Source organism: Xyrauchen texanus, chromosome 45, assembly GCF_025860055.1.
Source record: "Xyrauchen texanus isolate HMW12.3.18 chromosome 45, RBS_HiC_50CHRs, whole genome shotgun sequence".
Taxonomy (NCBI): Eukaryota; Metazoa; Chordata; class Actinopteri; order Cypriniformes; family Catostomidae; genus Xyrauchen; species Xyrauchen texanus.
Window position 1 is genome coordinate 12796405 of NC_068320.1, and position 12670 is coordinate 12809074.

The 12670-nt window shown below is 38.6% G+C and overlaps 1 protein-coding gene across 1 annotated transcript in view; it reads right to left on the bottom strand.

The window, feature by feature from the left end:
- Positions 1–12670, bottom strand: part of cfap54 (cilia and flagella associated protein 54) — a 30104-nt gene that overhangs the window by 14545 nt on the left and 2889 nt on the right. The window contains exons 7-37 of the mRNA XM_052119013.1: positions 11588–11701; positions 11366–11467; positions 11049–11241; positions 10870–10965; positions 10652–10764; positions 10453–10570; positions 8866–8957; positions 8644–8781; positions 8303–8453; positions 8072–8136; positions 7768–7893; positions 7335–7479; positions 7169–7252; positions 6973–7094; positions 6660–6836; positions 6444–6536; positions 5806–5991; positions 5574–5716; positions 5225–5372; positions 4922–5077; positions 4370–4492; positions 3460–3588; positions 2569–2689; positions 2255–2347; positions 2036–2162; positions 1852–1948; positions 1651–1721; positions 1167–1352; positions 747–910; positions 350–540; positions 27–239 (exon numbers count right to left, since the gene is read on the bottom strand). Of these exons, the coding sequence (XP_051974973.1) occupies positions 27–239; positions 350–540; positions 747–910; positions 1167–1352; positions 1651–1721; positions 1852–1948; positions 2036–2162; positions 2255–2347; positions 2569–2689; positions 3460–3588; positions 4370–4492; positions 4922–5077; positions 5225–5372; positions 5574–5716; positions 5806–5991; positions 6444–6536; positions 6660–6836; positions 6973–7094; positions 7169–7252; positions 7335–7479; positions 7768–7893; positions 8072–8136; positions 8303–8453; positions 8644–8781; positions 8866–8957; positions 10453–10570; positions 10652–10764; positions 10870–10965; positions 11049–11241; positions 11366–11467; positions 11588–11701 (4077 nt within the window). The remainder of the gene's footprint in view (positions 1–26; positions 240–349; positions 541–746; positions 911–1166; positions 1353–1650; positions 1722–1851; positions 1949–2035; positions 2163–2254; positions 2348–2568; positions 2690–3459; positions 3589–4369; positions 4493–4921; positions 5078–5224; positions 5373–5573; positions 5717–5805; positions 5992–6443; positions 6537–6659; positions 6837–6972; positions 7095–7168; positions 7253–7334; positions 7480–7767; positions 7894–8071; positions 8137–8302; positions 8454–8643; positions 8782–8865; positions 8958–10452; positions 10571–10651; positions 10765–10869; positions 10966–11048; positions 11242–11365; positions 11468–11587; positions 11702–12670) is intronic.

Here is a 12670-nt window from a genome sequence, read left to right on the forward strand (position 1 = left end):
AGCAGATGAGTCTGAAGTGTGCAGACCTTCAGTCTCTCCATCATGTCCATGAGAAGATCTGAGGCCAGCACCAGTAGAGGAGTGATCACAGTATACAGCTGCTCTATTGTCAGTTGTCTGCTGTGGGCATCAGCTCCATGGGTTTGCTCCACCATCTGTGCCAGGATACTGGACTGGTCCCACAGAGTCTGACACACCCATTGTAAAGTTGTCCAGTGACCCAAGCGATGTGCCAACACCTGGTTAGACAACGGTGTAAAAAAACATGGAAAAAGATGTCAATAGAATAACAAGACAAAATAGAGTACAGCAGGTCAAAATAGGTCTTTTCAAATGAAACTGCTTGTACCATGGCTCTGCGGAAGTACACAGAGGCTTTGTTGAGTGTGTCCAGTAGTTGGGAGGCAGTTTGATCTGCAGGAGATCTGTCAGCTGAAAACTGCTCACTGTTTTCAGCCTTATGGGTGTACTGAACCGTGGAGTCATCTTCACCTTCACTGTCTGCAGTGTTCAACTCAACTTCACTGGTGTTTTGTGCTTCTGAAAAGTAATAAAAAAAGAGTGGGGTCCATAAGTCTGAAACCCCACTGATAGACCCCCCCAAATGTAATTTTCACATTTTTCAGCAAACCAGAATTCTTACTGATTTGAGAATAAATGTGTTTCAAAATGCTCATGATACCACAAAGTAGCATCAAAGACCCTCAGATTGTCATTCTGTCATACTGAGAGAAACTGCAACCCACCCTGATTAGAGTCCTTAAGCCTGTGTATCTCATCAGGATGGGGTGCAAATTTGGGATGTGGAAGAGTCAGTTCAGGTTTCCTGATGTGCTGCGGAACATTCTTCCACTTTACCAGTGTTCCACATCGAGCCAGGGAGAAGAAAGACAGTGGCAGATGACTGAAACTGGAGATCACAAGAGAGGACAGAAAACAAGCTCATAAGAATTGCCATTCGATTGAGCAAATCACTAAGGAACAAGCTCTGCTGCTTTTATTTTCACTCAAATATATGAGAGAGAAAAATAAAGTTTAAGGAGTGTCAGTGGATTGTACAAAACCAAGAGTATATTCCACATTAGCAGTTTTTAAAAGAACACTCAAAATGATATCACTACTGATAATACAGGGAAATTCAGGTTTTTGTTACTGTGTCTGAGTACCAGAGCTTGGGAGGTGAGCCCAGGTTCTTCCTCAGCAGGTCTAGGTGGGCAAGGGCCAGGCTCAGATTGACATGGGAACGCCACCGTGAATCCTTTGAGCGCATCTCCCTCAGCTTCCAATTGTGCCGATGCCTTCTGATAAAAGCAGCCAGTTGATTTAGCAGAGTATCCACAGCTTTCACCTCTCTGAGAGACATAACAGAAAAAACAAACATATCGTTTGAAAGACGTATTCATGCAAGCATGAAGAATCGTTTTATTAATACTAAAGGTTTCAGTAATTACAGTATACGTTTAAATACTTAGACATGTCATGAAACTTTTATACACATTTATATTTGATTATACATGAACTGATCTTCTAAGCAATATTTTAAGTTTGTTGATGAAAGTTATTATAAAGTGTTACACAAACAATAGAAACAAAGATGTGGGATATTTTACAGGTGCTTTTTGAAAGCCACAGTATTCAGAAAATGTTTACCTTTCAGACTTTTGGCTCTTGAAAGCAATCAGTAGTTTCTTCTGTAGCAACTTTGTGCTACCTTTTTGTTTCTGAAACAAAGATTCATGGTATTGAAAGAAAAAAGAAAGAGAGAGAGAAAGAAAGAAAGAAATGTGGCATTTGTGTAAATGCAAGAGTTTGAGTATAGTATGTGATCATATTTAAGAGAGACAAGCTTACTTTTATGTCGTACTCTATCACAGAGGCTGTGAACTCTTTAAACTCTTCCATTGGTAGAACCGTGTTATTCTTTAGCCCGGATAGAGTCTCATCACGTCTAAAAATATTACAGACAGCAAAGAAATGTAACACACAAAAACACTGACACACTTAAAATGAAACTTTAAGATCCACACATACTCACCTGCTGAGCAAGTTCAAGATATTCTGCTCCCACTGCAGCACTAAATCCAGCTGATCTTCTTGTAGAGCTTTTTGGAGCAAACGCTCAACAAACTCCAGAACACAAGACTTCTGTTTGAACTTCATCACTGTATCACACAAACACACACACACACACAATTAGTGTATGGTAACTCATTCAGTGACTCTGATTTTTCATAATTATCTGTTTTTGTTGTACCTTCTTGGAAGGCTTTCTGGAGGGGACTATTTTCAATCACCATGTAGAGTACGACAGGGTCTTCCTGTCCAGTGAGCTCATGGCCACGAGACGCTGCAACAGAAGAGGCTATTAAAACTTAATTATACAAAAGTACTATATTTTTCAGTTTAATGTTGTTCCATCTAATCTGAATAAAACAGGATATGAGAGTTAAAGCCAATCATACCAGCTTTCTTCATAGTTTTCAAAGTGTATATGCAGGAGTGCAACTATAGGACTGTAATTATGATCCAATGTGTCTTTCTGATCTACGATCAGAGAAAAGAATGTACCTGTTTTTTTACAGGAAGTGACATCATAGTTTCCAAATGTTCGCATATTTTTTATGACAGTGGCATCTAAAGCCTTTAGCTGTTCACTTCGCTCCATATCATAGGTGGAAGCTGCCTTCTTCTAGAAATCAGACACACACATTGATGTTAATACTTATGAAAGCAGCACACAAAACTATTTTAAGTCTTTAAAGGAATAGTTCACCCAAAATTAAAAGAAAACTTCACTCATCATTTACTCACCATCACGCCATCCCAAATGTGCATGACTTTCTTTCTTCTGCAGAATCTCACAATGCAAGTGAATGAACAGTAACATTTTGAAGCTCCAAAAAGCACATAAAGGCAGCATAAAAGTAATCCATAAGATGCCAGTTGTTAAATCAATGACTTCAGAAGCGATATGATAGGTGTGAGTGAGAAAAAGATCAATATTTAAGTCCTTATTTACTAAAAATTCTCCTCCCTGCCCAGTAGGTGGCAGTACGCAAGACAAATGCCAATTTCCAAAAACAAAAGAAGAAAAAGGTGAAAGTGGAAACATGGAAATTGATAGTAAAAAAGGACTTAAATATTGATCTGTTTCTCACCGACACCTATCATATCATTTCTGAAGACATGGTTTTAAACACTGGAGTCATGTGGATTACTTTTATGCTGCTTTTATGTGCAATGTGGACCTTCAAAATGTTGGTACCATTCACTTGCATTGTGAGAACCTACAGAGCTGAAATATTCATCTAAAAATCTTTGTTTATGTTCAGCAGAAGAAAGAAAGTTATGCACATCTGGGATGAGGGTGAGTAAATAATGAGAGAAGTAAAATTTTTGGGTGAACTACCCATTTAAATCATTCACATGCAGCAATAGATCGTAGAATGTTTTACACACCCTTTCCTGTTCCACTGAAGGTGGTTTTTTGAGGGGCTGCTGTGAGGGCTCAGCAATCTCCTGAAGTAGATTCTTTCCCAACTCAATCACAGATGATGCCATACAAATCTCATGAGTGAAACGCAAGCTCTAAACACACACACACACACACACACACACACACACACACACACACACACACACGTTGGTGCGGCTATCCTTATGAGGACTCTCCATAGACATAATGATTTTTATATTGTACGAATTATAGATTCTATCCTCTAACCCTACCCTTAAACCTAACCCTTACAAAAAACTTTCTGCATTTTTGCATTAAAAAAAAAAATACTTTAGTATGTTTTTTTTAAGCAATTTGAATTATAGGGACACTAGAAATGTCCTCATAAACCACATTTATAGCATAATTACCAGTTTGTTACCTAAAATAATTACACACACACACACACACACACACACATGTTGTGTTTCCATGTTTTATGGGGACTTTCCATAGACATAATGGTTTTTATACTGTACAAACTTTATATTCTATCCCCTAAACCTAACCCTACCCCTAAACCTAACCCTCACAGAAAACTTTCTGCATTTTTACATTTTCAAAAAACATAATTTAGTATGATTTATAAGCTGTTTTCCTCATGGGGACCGACAAAATGTCCCCACAAGGTCAAAAATTTCGGATTTTACTATCCTTATGGGGACATTTGGTCCCCACAAAGTGATAAATACACGCTCACACATACACACACACACACACACACACACACACACACACACACACACACACGTCTAATAACTATAGACAAATTAATCTCTATTTTAGTTTCATTGTCTAACACATTCAGTATACTTCTCACCAGTATTGTATTATGTATTTCTGTATTATGTATTTGGCAGAGTAACATGTTACCTTGGCTAAATAATGTGTAATACAGGCGACCATGTGCTGCAGGGACTCTGGGGCATTAGCAGCCCATTTCTGCTTGAGCACTCTTATGATCTCCAGCAGCACAGTAAAGCACTTCAGCAGCACCTGAAACACACAGATGCAGTGAAACATCTAAATTCACCTCTGCTATAGTAATTCAGTCATATTTAGAGATCATCTGAAACTATGATGATGGAACTCCTGATAAATGTTCCCTCCAACCTGATCCAAAAACAGTCCTTATTCACAGTAGCATCATGTTTGATTTTTGATGATGTGAATAAAAACAAGGCTGTTGGGGATAGACTTACAGTCTCTTTAATGGCATTTACTGTATTAAATTACATCTAATTTTACACAACTGATGTTTTCTGGAGATGTTTGTCTACTGAAAAGATGATTTTTTTTTTCAATGTTTCATCAGTAAAATGATCCAAAACACTTTACACATCAGCACAACCCATCGAAGAGACTGTAAGTCTATCCCTCACAGCTTTGTTGTCATTCCTGTCAAAAATGAATGATGGTACTCACCTCTATGACAGGTTCTGAAGGGATCTGATTGTAGATTAATGGAGCCAGAAGGCCATAACAGCTCGATACAGCCTGCAAAATGTCACTGCTGTCATTGAGGTGCAAAGCAAGATCTATGGCTACCAACATCCGTTCACACTCGGCAAGCCTGGCCTCCTGTGTTGGATGTAAAAATAGGCCAGATATACAAAAATTAGAGTGAATTACTTAAGAAAAATGGGGCTGGCTGACAATGGGATCAGTTATGATTAAATATTTAATACATCTTGATGCCGATTTCACTCTATTAATGCGAGTGCTAACCTGGCCCCAGATCAAAGGCCCTCCATCAGAAAGTGTGTCACAGAATAGCGCCCCCTCCTGAATGTGGATATCTGTCTGAATAAAGATGGTGGAGATAAAAAGCTGCTGTAGAACAGGAGAGGAAAGCTTTAGGGTCTCCGGGCGAAGCCTGCATGAAATACAAATAGAAGACAGTGGAATAGATGTATGAAACATCAACTCTAATATTAAGACAGAAAGATCAAATATATTATATGTCTTTTACATTAATCAAGCCTAATGATTGGTTAGTTACAGTAAGAACCTCCAATAAAACTGCTTTGAATTGGTTTTACATCTAGCCTTAGATTAGAAATAGGCCTTCACTGACCTTGTCTGAGCCAGCCCTTCAAGACAGGATCCTCGTTCTGGCTCCGGATCCTCAGGATTGGATTTTGATGGAAGCGTAAAGTGGCTCCAAAGTTCTTTACAAGCTCTCTTGGAAAGGGTGAGAAGTCCTACCTGATAAGCCACCTAAAAACAAACAATTAGAGAATAAAGTGTGGATGGCTATTTTGGATGGCTTTTCCCATCATAACACATAAAAATGTAGATTCATGTACCTGAGCTATGTGGGCCCAGGTTGTAAGCAGTGGTTGAGGTAGGGAAGCCAGCAAAGGCCTGGTGGTCTCTCCAACAGCGCTGCACATCATTTTACCCTGAGCATCAAATGCAGCCACTGCAAAAATGTACTTCTTATTGGGCTCCAAACCGCTTACACAAAGTAAGCGTTCGCCTCTGGCAGGAACCTAGTTGAAACACAACTATTATTTTCAGTTACTCTTCAGTTCTGCTATTAAATTTAAAGGTAACTGCATTTAGGCAACAAGATTCTCAGTGAATAATGACTTAAAAGAAATGTCTATTTCTCATACAACGCTATTGTATGGCTTTAAAAGACTTGGAAAATAGCTCACAAGTCACATGAACTACTTTTATCGTACTTTAATGTGATTTATTTATTTTTTTATTTTAAATTTTTATTTTGAGCTTCTTTACAGCCAATTTTTCGCCACTGTGGATCAAAGAGCATTCTGCTAAACTTCTCATTTTGTATTCTTTTGAAAGTCATTCCGATTTGTAACAACATGAGGATGAGTAAATTATGACTATTATATTACGATTATATTAAATGACCTGTAAGCTACTGTTCAGAATATTAAAAGCATGTTATGATTGGTGAAAGTGGCATAAAACGTACCATATCTCCAGTGCCACTCAGTTGGCAATCTTTAATTCGCACTTTCAGATTGGCCCCCTCAGCCTCTTTTCCATAAATACAGTACCAACAAACCTAGATCATAAGGAAAGTACATTTATGTTCTTTATTTATACTTAATTTCACAGTGAATAAAGAGCGATTGGCTGAAGAGCCACTGGCTTATTTCACACTTGCTTATAGAAAAGATGTGACAACCTCCTTCTCCAGGCCGTACAGTGCTGGTGTGAAGGTCATGGAGTGACTTGAGCGTGAGATGAGTACTGGGGCTGGTGGAGGCTGTCTCCTCTCCATTTCTCCTGAACTGCTTTCTGCAGGAGACATAAACAGTTTCCTCTCTTCCAGCTCTGCTTTCTCCATCAAAGTTATGGCCTCCTGGAGTGACAGAAGACAGGGCTCATAACATGTTGTGAAAGCACGACTAGTAGCATGATGTGTTCATCTTTCAACACCAAGTGTGCTGATTGATAAAGAGAGCTTGTGATGTTTATACATTTTTCACAATACTGACCTCAAGCATTTTCTTGGTCTCTCTGTTAGTCTGGTCCTTCCTGAATGTAAGTAAGGCCTTCTGTGCCAGGTAAACAACTTTAGAGATCTTGTTCTTCTTGATTTTTTCAAGCAACACGGACTCTGTAAAAGCATGAATCTGGGTAAAATGTCTTTTTTGGGTACTAGTTTATCAATCTTATTAGTTTGAGGCTTACCTCCTGTGGGTCTGTATGTTTCTGAGGCCTGTGCTTGACTTGTGTGTGTCACAGTTTTCTTACCCTCCATCAAACTCAGCTCATCTGAGGAGAACAAATGCAGCACAGTCAGCAATGATGTGCTTAAAATGCCTTCACATGCTCAACCACTGTAGATCTTCCTGACCTGTCCAGGAGTCAGATAGCTTGAGGAAGAGTCTATGATGGAAGACTAGCAGCTCCAGGTGTAAATCTACGGAAAGCCCAGTAAGGTCAGGGGTACTGTTGTCTTCTGGAACTTTGCCCCCTGTGGAACTCTTGGTGTCAAACTTCTGTGGTGGAGAAAGAAGACATGTATTCGAGATCAAGCATGCTTAACATATCTACAGTGAACTCATTAAACATACACATACACATTAAAGATAAGAGTAACACTGGAATTCATTTTGATTGATACATTTAGACTAGGGTTTAAGTGTTAGATTAGAAAAGGCCTTAGAACTGGATTTGTGCTCTTTTGCATATTCTTGTCTTTCATATTCATACTTCAAACAGGATTTAATGTTTGGGACTTGTGTTGCAGTAAACAGAACCTGGCTAGAATATTCTTATACTCTTACCTGCATGAATACCTCGTCAAAGACAGCAGAGCTCCCATAGGTTGACTTGGTTCTGCTCCTAGACACAGACTCTATGCAACATTCCAACAAATCCAGTGCAGTCTGCAGCTGCTCTGTTTTGGACCTCTGTAGACATACATGCATGTAAACTAACTGTTTACCAAAGTTAAGACAAAAACTTGAAAAGCTATTGATTATATGCCATTCTTAAATGTACATGTGTTCTAAGATTAACTTTCAGTTGTTGTTTTTTTACTTGCATGACATTCTGTTTTTGTTTTGTTTTTCTCATTGGGAAGCATACCATATAAATTGGACTTGCAGTTTTTCCAACAGGGGTGGACTCTTCACTGCTGTCTTCTGTGGTGGCTATTGAAGTACAAAGCAACACATTCTAATACAGTTTTCACTAAATACTAAATATAAAAAGGCATCACCATCATGTTTACAGTGTATATCTCAATAGAACAATACTTGGGTATCTCTTGGGTATCTAAGGTTGCTGTGTGAATCTCTTCTACTTGGTACAAAATACCTGTTTTTCTGCCCAACTGTGGTGGGGCATCTGCGCTGCTTTCCAGCACCATAGCCAGCCTTAGAGTCATTTCAGCCACGGATATGAGGTCTATTTCAGCCAGCTGATACACATGGGCCACTTCACACAGCAACAGCAGGGTCTCCAACCACTACGGAACAAGCTGTTATATTATACACTACATTTAAAGGGATAGTTCAAAGGGATAAAATTATGTAATCTTCCTCTCCTTGATATTGTCCCAAACCTAAACTTTGAAGTTAGGAAGAATGTAAGCCTCAGTCACCATTCACTTTCTCTCAGAATAAGTTTTTCAGGTCACTGTTTATTGGAATAATAACCTGGTCTTGGTTTTCCATCTTTCCCAGGTAGCGCACAGGGTCATAGTGCCTCGTCTGTGCTCTTTGAAAGACGCTTTTGCATTTTGCCCAAAAGAACAACACGATGTCCAGGACCAAGTCGGCATCAGGCTGGACATCCTGCGTGCACACACACAAAACACACTGTCAGGTTACCCAACAACAATTGAATGATCTATTCATAGGGTGGGAAATAGAGCTGACCTTGTCTGCCTTGCAAACACATGCATGAAGTGTATGAATAAGATTGAAGAATTCTTCTGTCATGCTTGCTGGCCCGATATTCTTATCTTTATCTGTAGAGGAAAAGGCATTATGTTTATTTAGTAGGGAAGTGTCTAATAATGCAGAAGAAACATCTCCAGTTCTTCAGCAGTAGTTTCCATTTCGTTTGTGTGTGTTCAAATAACTGGCGATCCGGCACTGGAGTTTGTTATTTTAAATGTTATAATGAGTGCTCATTGTGGCTGTTATCAATGGCATTGAAGGTCAGCAGAACGTACACTGTTGGTTGAATGGATCAAGTTTTCAAATGAATTATGTGACATATTTATTGTATTTATCAAAACAGTCAATTATTATTTGCACGTAACCTAATAAATGATCAATCAAGCCTGAAATAATTAATAATTGTAAGATTCCTTGTACAATTTGGGGTATTATCAGAGGACTCCCTGGGCTTTTCAGAGATTCTGTATGTTTGGGAGTTTGGCAAACATACAACAACAAATGTGTATAGAAATGTCTTTATTTTTTTTATTACAACTCAGCACATCAAATACAATATGAAAAATATATATAATATATATATATATTATTTTATGCACCAAACACTATATTGACATGCAAAAGGGAAATTGTCAAACTTTTGTTGCAGGGTCTCATGAGGAGACCTCCATATGGTGACACTGTAATATCTTGTAACTCCTCAAGGATCAGTGCTTGGACCCCTCCTCTACTCGATGTACACAACATCACTCTGATCGATCATTGAGGCACATATCTTTTCTAACCACTGCCATGCAGATGATATGCAGCTCTACCTGTCGTTCCAGCGTAATGACCCTACTGTCTCAGCTCGTATCTCTGCCTGCCTCTCGGACATTTTGGCCTGGATGAAGGAACGACACCTTCAGCTCAACCTTGCCAAGACAGAACTCCTCATGATCCCAGCCAACCCATCTGTTGACAACAACCTCACTATTCACCTTTGTAAAACTACACTAACACCAACCAGAACAGCTCGGAAACTGGGAGTGGTGGTAGATGACCAGCTTAATTTGACCACCCACATCTCATTAACTGGCCGATTTGGCAGATTCACACTTTACAACAACAGGAAAATCAGACCTTTTCTGTCTTAATATGCTGCACAGCTCCTGATCCAATCTCTGGTCATTTCAAAACTAGACTACTGGAATGCTTTCTTGGCTGGCCTCCCAGATAACACAATTAAGTCATTGCAGATGGTCCAGAATGCAGCAGCATGTCTGGTCTTCAATCAGACAAAAAGGGCTCATGTCACTCCACTCTTGATTTCACTCCACTGGATACCTGTAGCTGCCCATATCAGCAAAAGTTTTATTATGTTAATGATACAGAGGTTATAGAAAATTGTGTATCAAATTTGATACAGGCTGTGTAATATTAATATTCATGAGTTTCGCCACTTTGTGACAAAACAATGTCCCCACCACTTTTTAAAACAAAGTGACACCCATGCTTACAATGTGTGTGTGTTATAAGTGAATGTATTAGATTCTAGGTTAAAAATACTAATACCAGCTTTACCATCAAAAGTAGTGTCTTTTATGATGCATTTTCCTCTTTGAGTGGACATCACATGCTCCACACCCTCCAAAAGCATCAGTTCCAGCTCGAATTTCCTGAACAGACGACCCTCCATGTTCTGCATACAGGACAAGAAAGGATTGTTAAGATGGCAGTTCAGATATGCTGAAATGCTGATTTTTTAAACAGAATTACTCACAGCTACTATTGATGTAAGGGCAGTAGACAGCGAGCAAAACAAATTCCACTGTTCATATCTGAAGAGCTGCTTCACAAACTTCACCACAGCATCTACTGAGATCTTACTCTTCCCTGTGATAAAAAAAAACAGTTCCTGAACAGTGTTTCTCTACATATAAACTCACAGAAACACAAGAGAGTAAAGGAGAATGAGGCAAGCTGAATGAAATGACTCACCATCTACAGCCATCTTAAAGAGAGTGGAAGTAGGGGTGACTGCATTCACAGAGGTAGGTAAACTTGCATCAAAGATATGTTCTGAACCACCAATCCCTGTGACAAAAAAAGAGAACCTTTAAACTCTATACGAAATGATGTGAAAGTTATAGAGAGGCCACGAGGATGAGAATGTTTACCAGACAGTAAGCTAATGCCAGCTGAAATGAGTTCCAGCACCACTTCCTGGACCTCTGATTCTTCAGGCATACCAGTGTGCAGTGGCCTGACAGAGCTGTCTTGAAGAGCTTCCAGGACAGCCAGGAACTGAGCAGCATTACCTTCAAACATCTCCATCAGGATACGCTCAGTGGGCGAGCGAGGCCATGGAGTCTACAGGGAGAAATAAAGGGACAGAGAGAGAATGAAAAAAAAACAGAGATGACAGAAGTACAACTGGGAAAAAGAGGTATCCTGTAAATACAAGCATTGCAACTAGATAATGAAGAACACTCACTTGTTGTAATTCTCTTAAACTGATCTTCTGTTTGGGCCTAAAGAGTCCTTTAGGTTTCCTGCGTGGCTCATACACTGAGCGCTTAAACACCATGACTGCAAGCTTCATTTTATTAATGGAGCAATGCCATGATACAAGACAGGTGTAAGAATACAGCAGTGATAATACAAAGAACTGTTAATCAACAGGATTTAGACTGATAAAACAGGCAATGATTCTCACTTTTATAGTGGCCTCTTTAAAAGCTTGTTGGGTCTCAAATGACATTTGGGCACCAGTCATCTCCTCCAGCTTGGCTAATTCACTGATCTTGCCAAGAGCTCGTCGCGCAAACACCTATTGCCAGGTAAAGCACAACAGGAGGCAGACGGATATTATGCCTGTGAAGTGGTCTTCTATCACGACCTTAGAAATCAGTTGTAAAGTCTTGTACCATTAAAGGAATAGTTATCCCAAATATGAAAATCTGTCATCATTTACTAATCCTTGTGTTGTTCCAAACATGTATGACTTCCTTTCTTATGTGGAACACAAAAGAAGATATTTTAATGAATATCCCGTTTCGACATTTCAATACAATGGCTGTTGATAGTAAGGCTGGGCGATATGGCTACAAAAATGATATCTTGATATTTTTAGGCATATTGATGATATTCGATATATATCTGGATAATTACGTATTTGCTCTGAAATTACTCAAAAGTAATTTTGTTTTTATCAGAAAAAACATCATGTCATCCAAGCCAAGCAGATTAAATATTTTAAAGACACTGATTAAAATCTAGTTAAAAATAATGAAGGCATGTTTCCCATAGTTTTTTACTAAATGAACACAAGCGAGACTGAGATTTAATCATTATCATCAATATACACTTTTACATTTATATTTTATATCCAATTATACATACCAGCTTAATAAAAGGCATTATTTACCTTCATATATTTTTTACTAAAAAATATTTGTGAATGAAAAAATACGTATTTTTAGGAATCCAGTTGAATATTGAATAATGAATTATCATTATTATTTTGAGGATTAGATTTAATATATTTTTATAAAAAAAAGTTAGTTATTTCTGTCCTATTAACTTTCCCTTCACCTGGGGCTTTTATTTTGAAACATTAATTTCAACGACAGTGTGTTTGACAGTTTACAAAGTTCTGCATCTGGTGAAATGCTGTCATATCCTGCTTTTCTGTTATATTGTGCAGTAGATTTGTATAATAATGTGTAGCGATTACTAATGTTTTGAATTGTGGGACTGCTTGAACCTGCAGTAAACTGCTCTAAAAGCGCTAAAAACA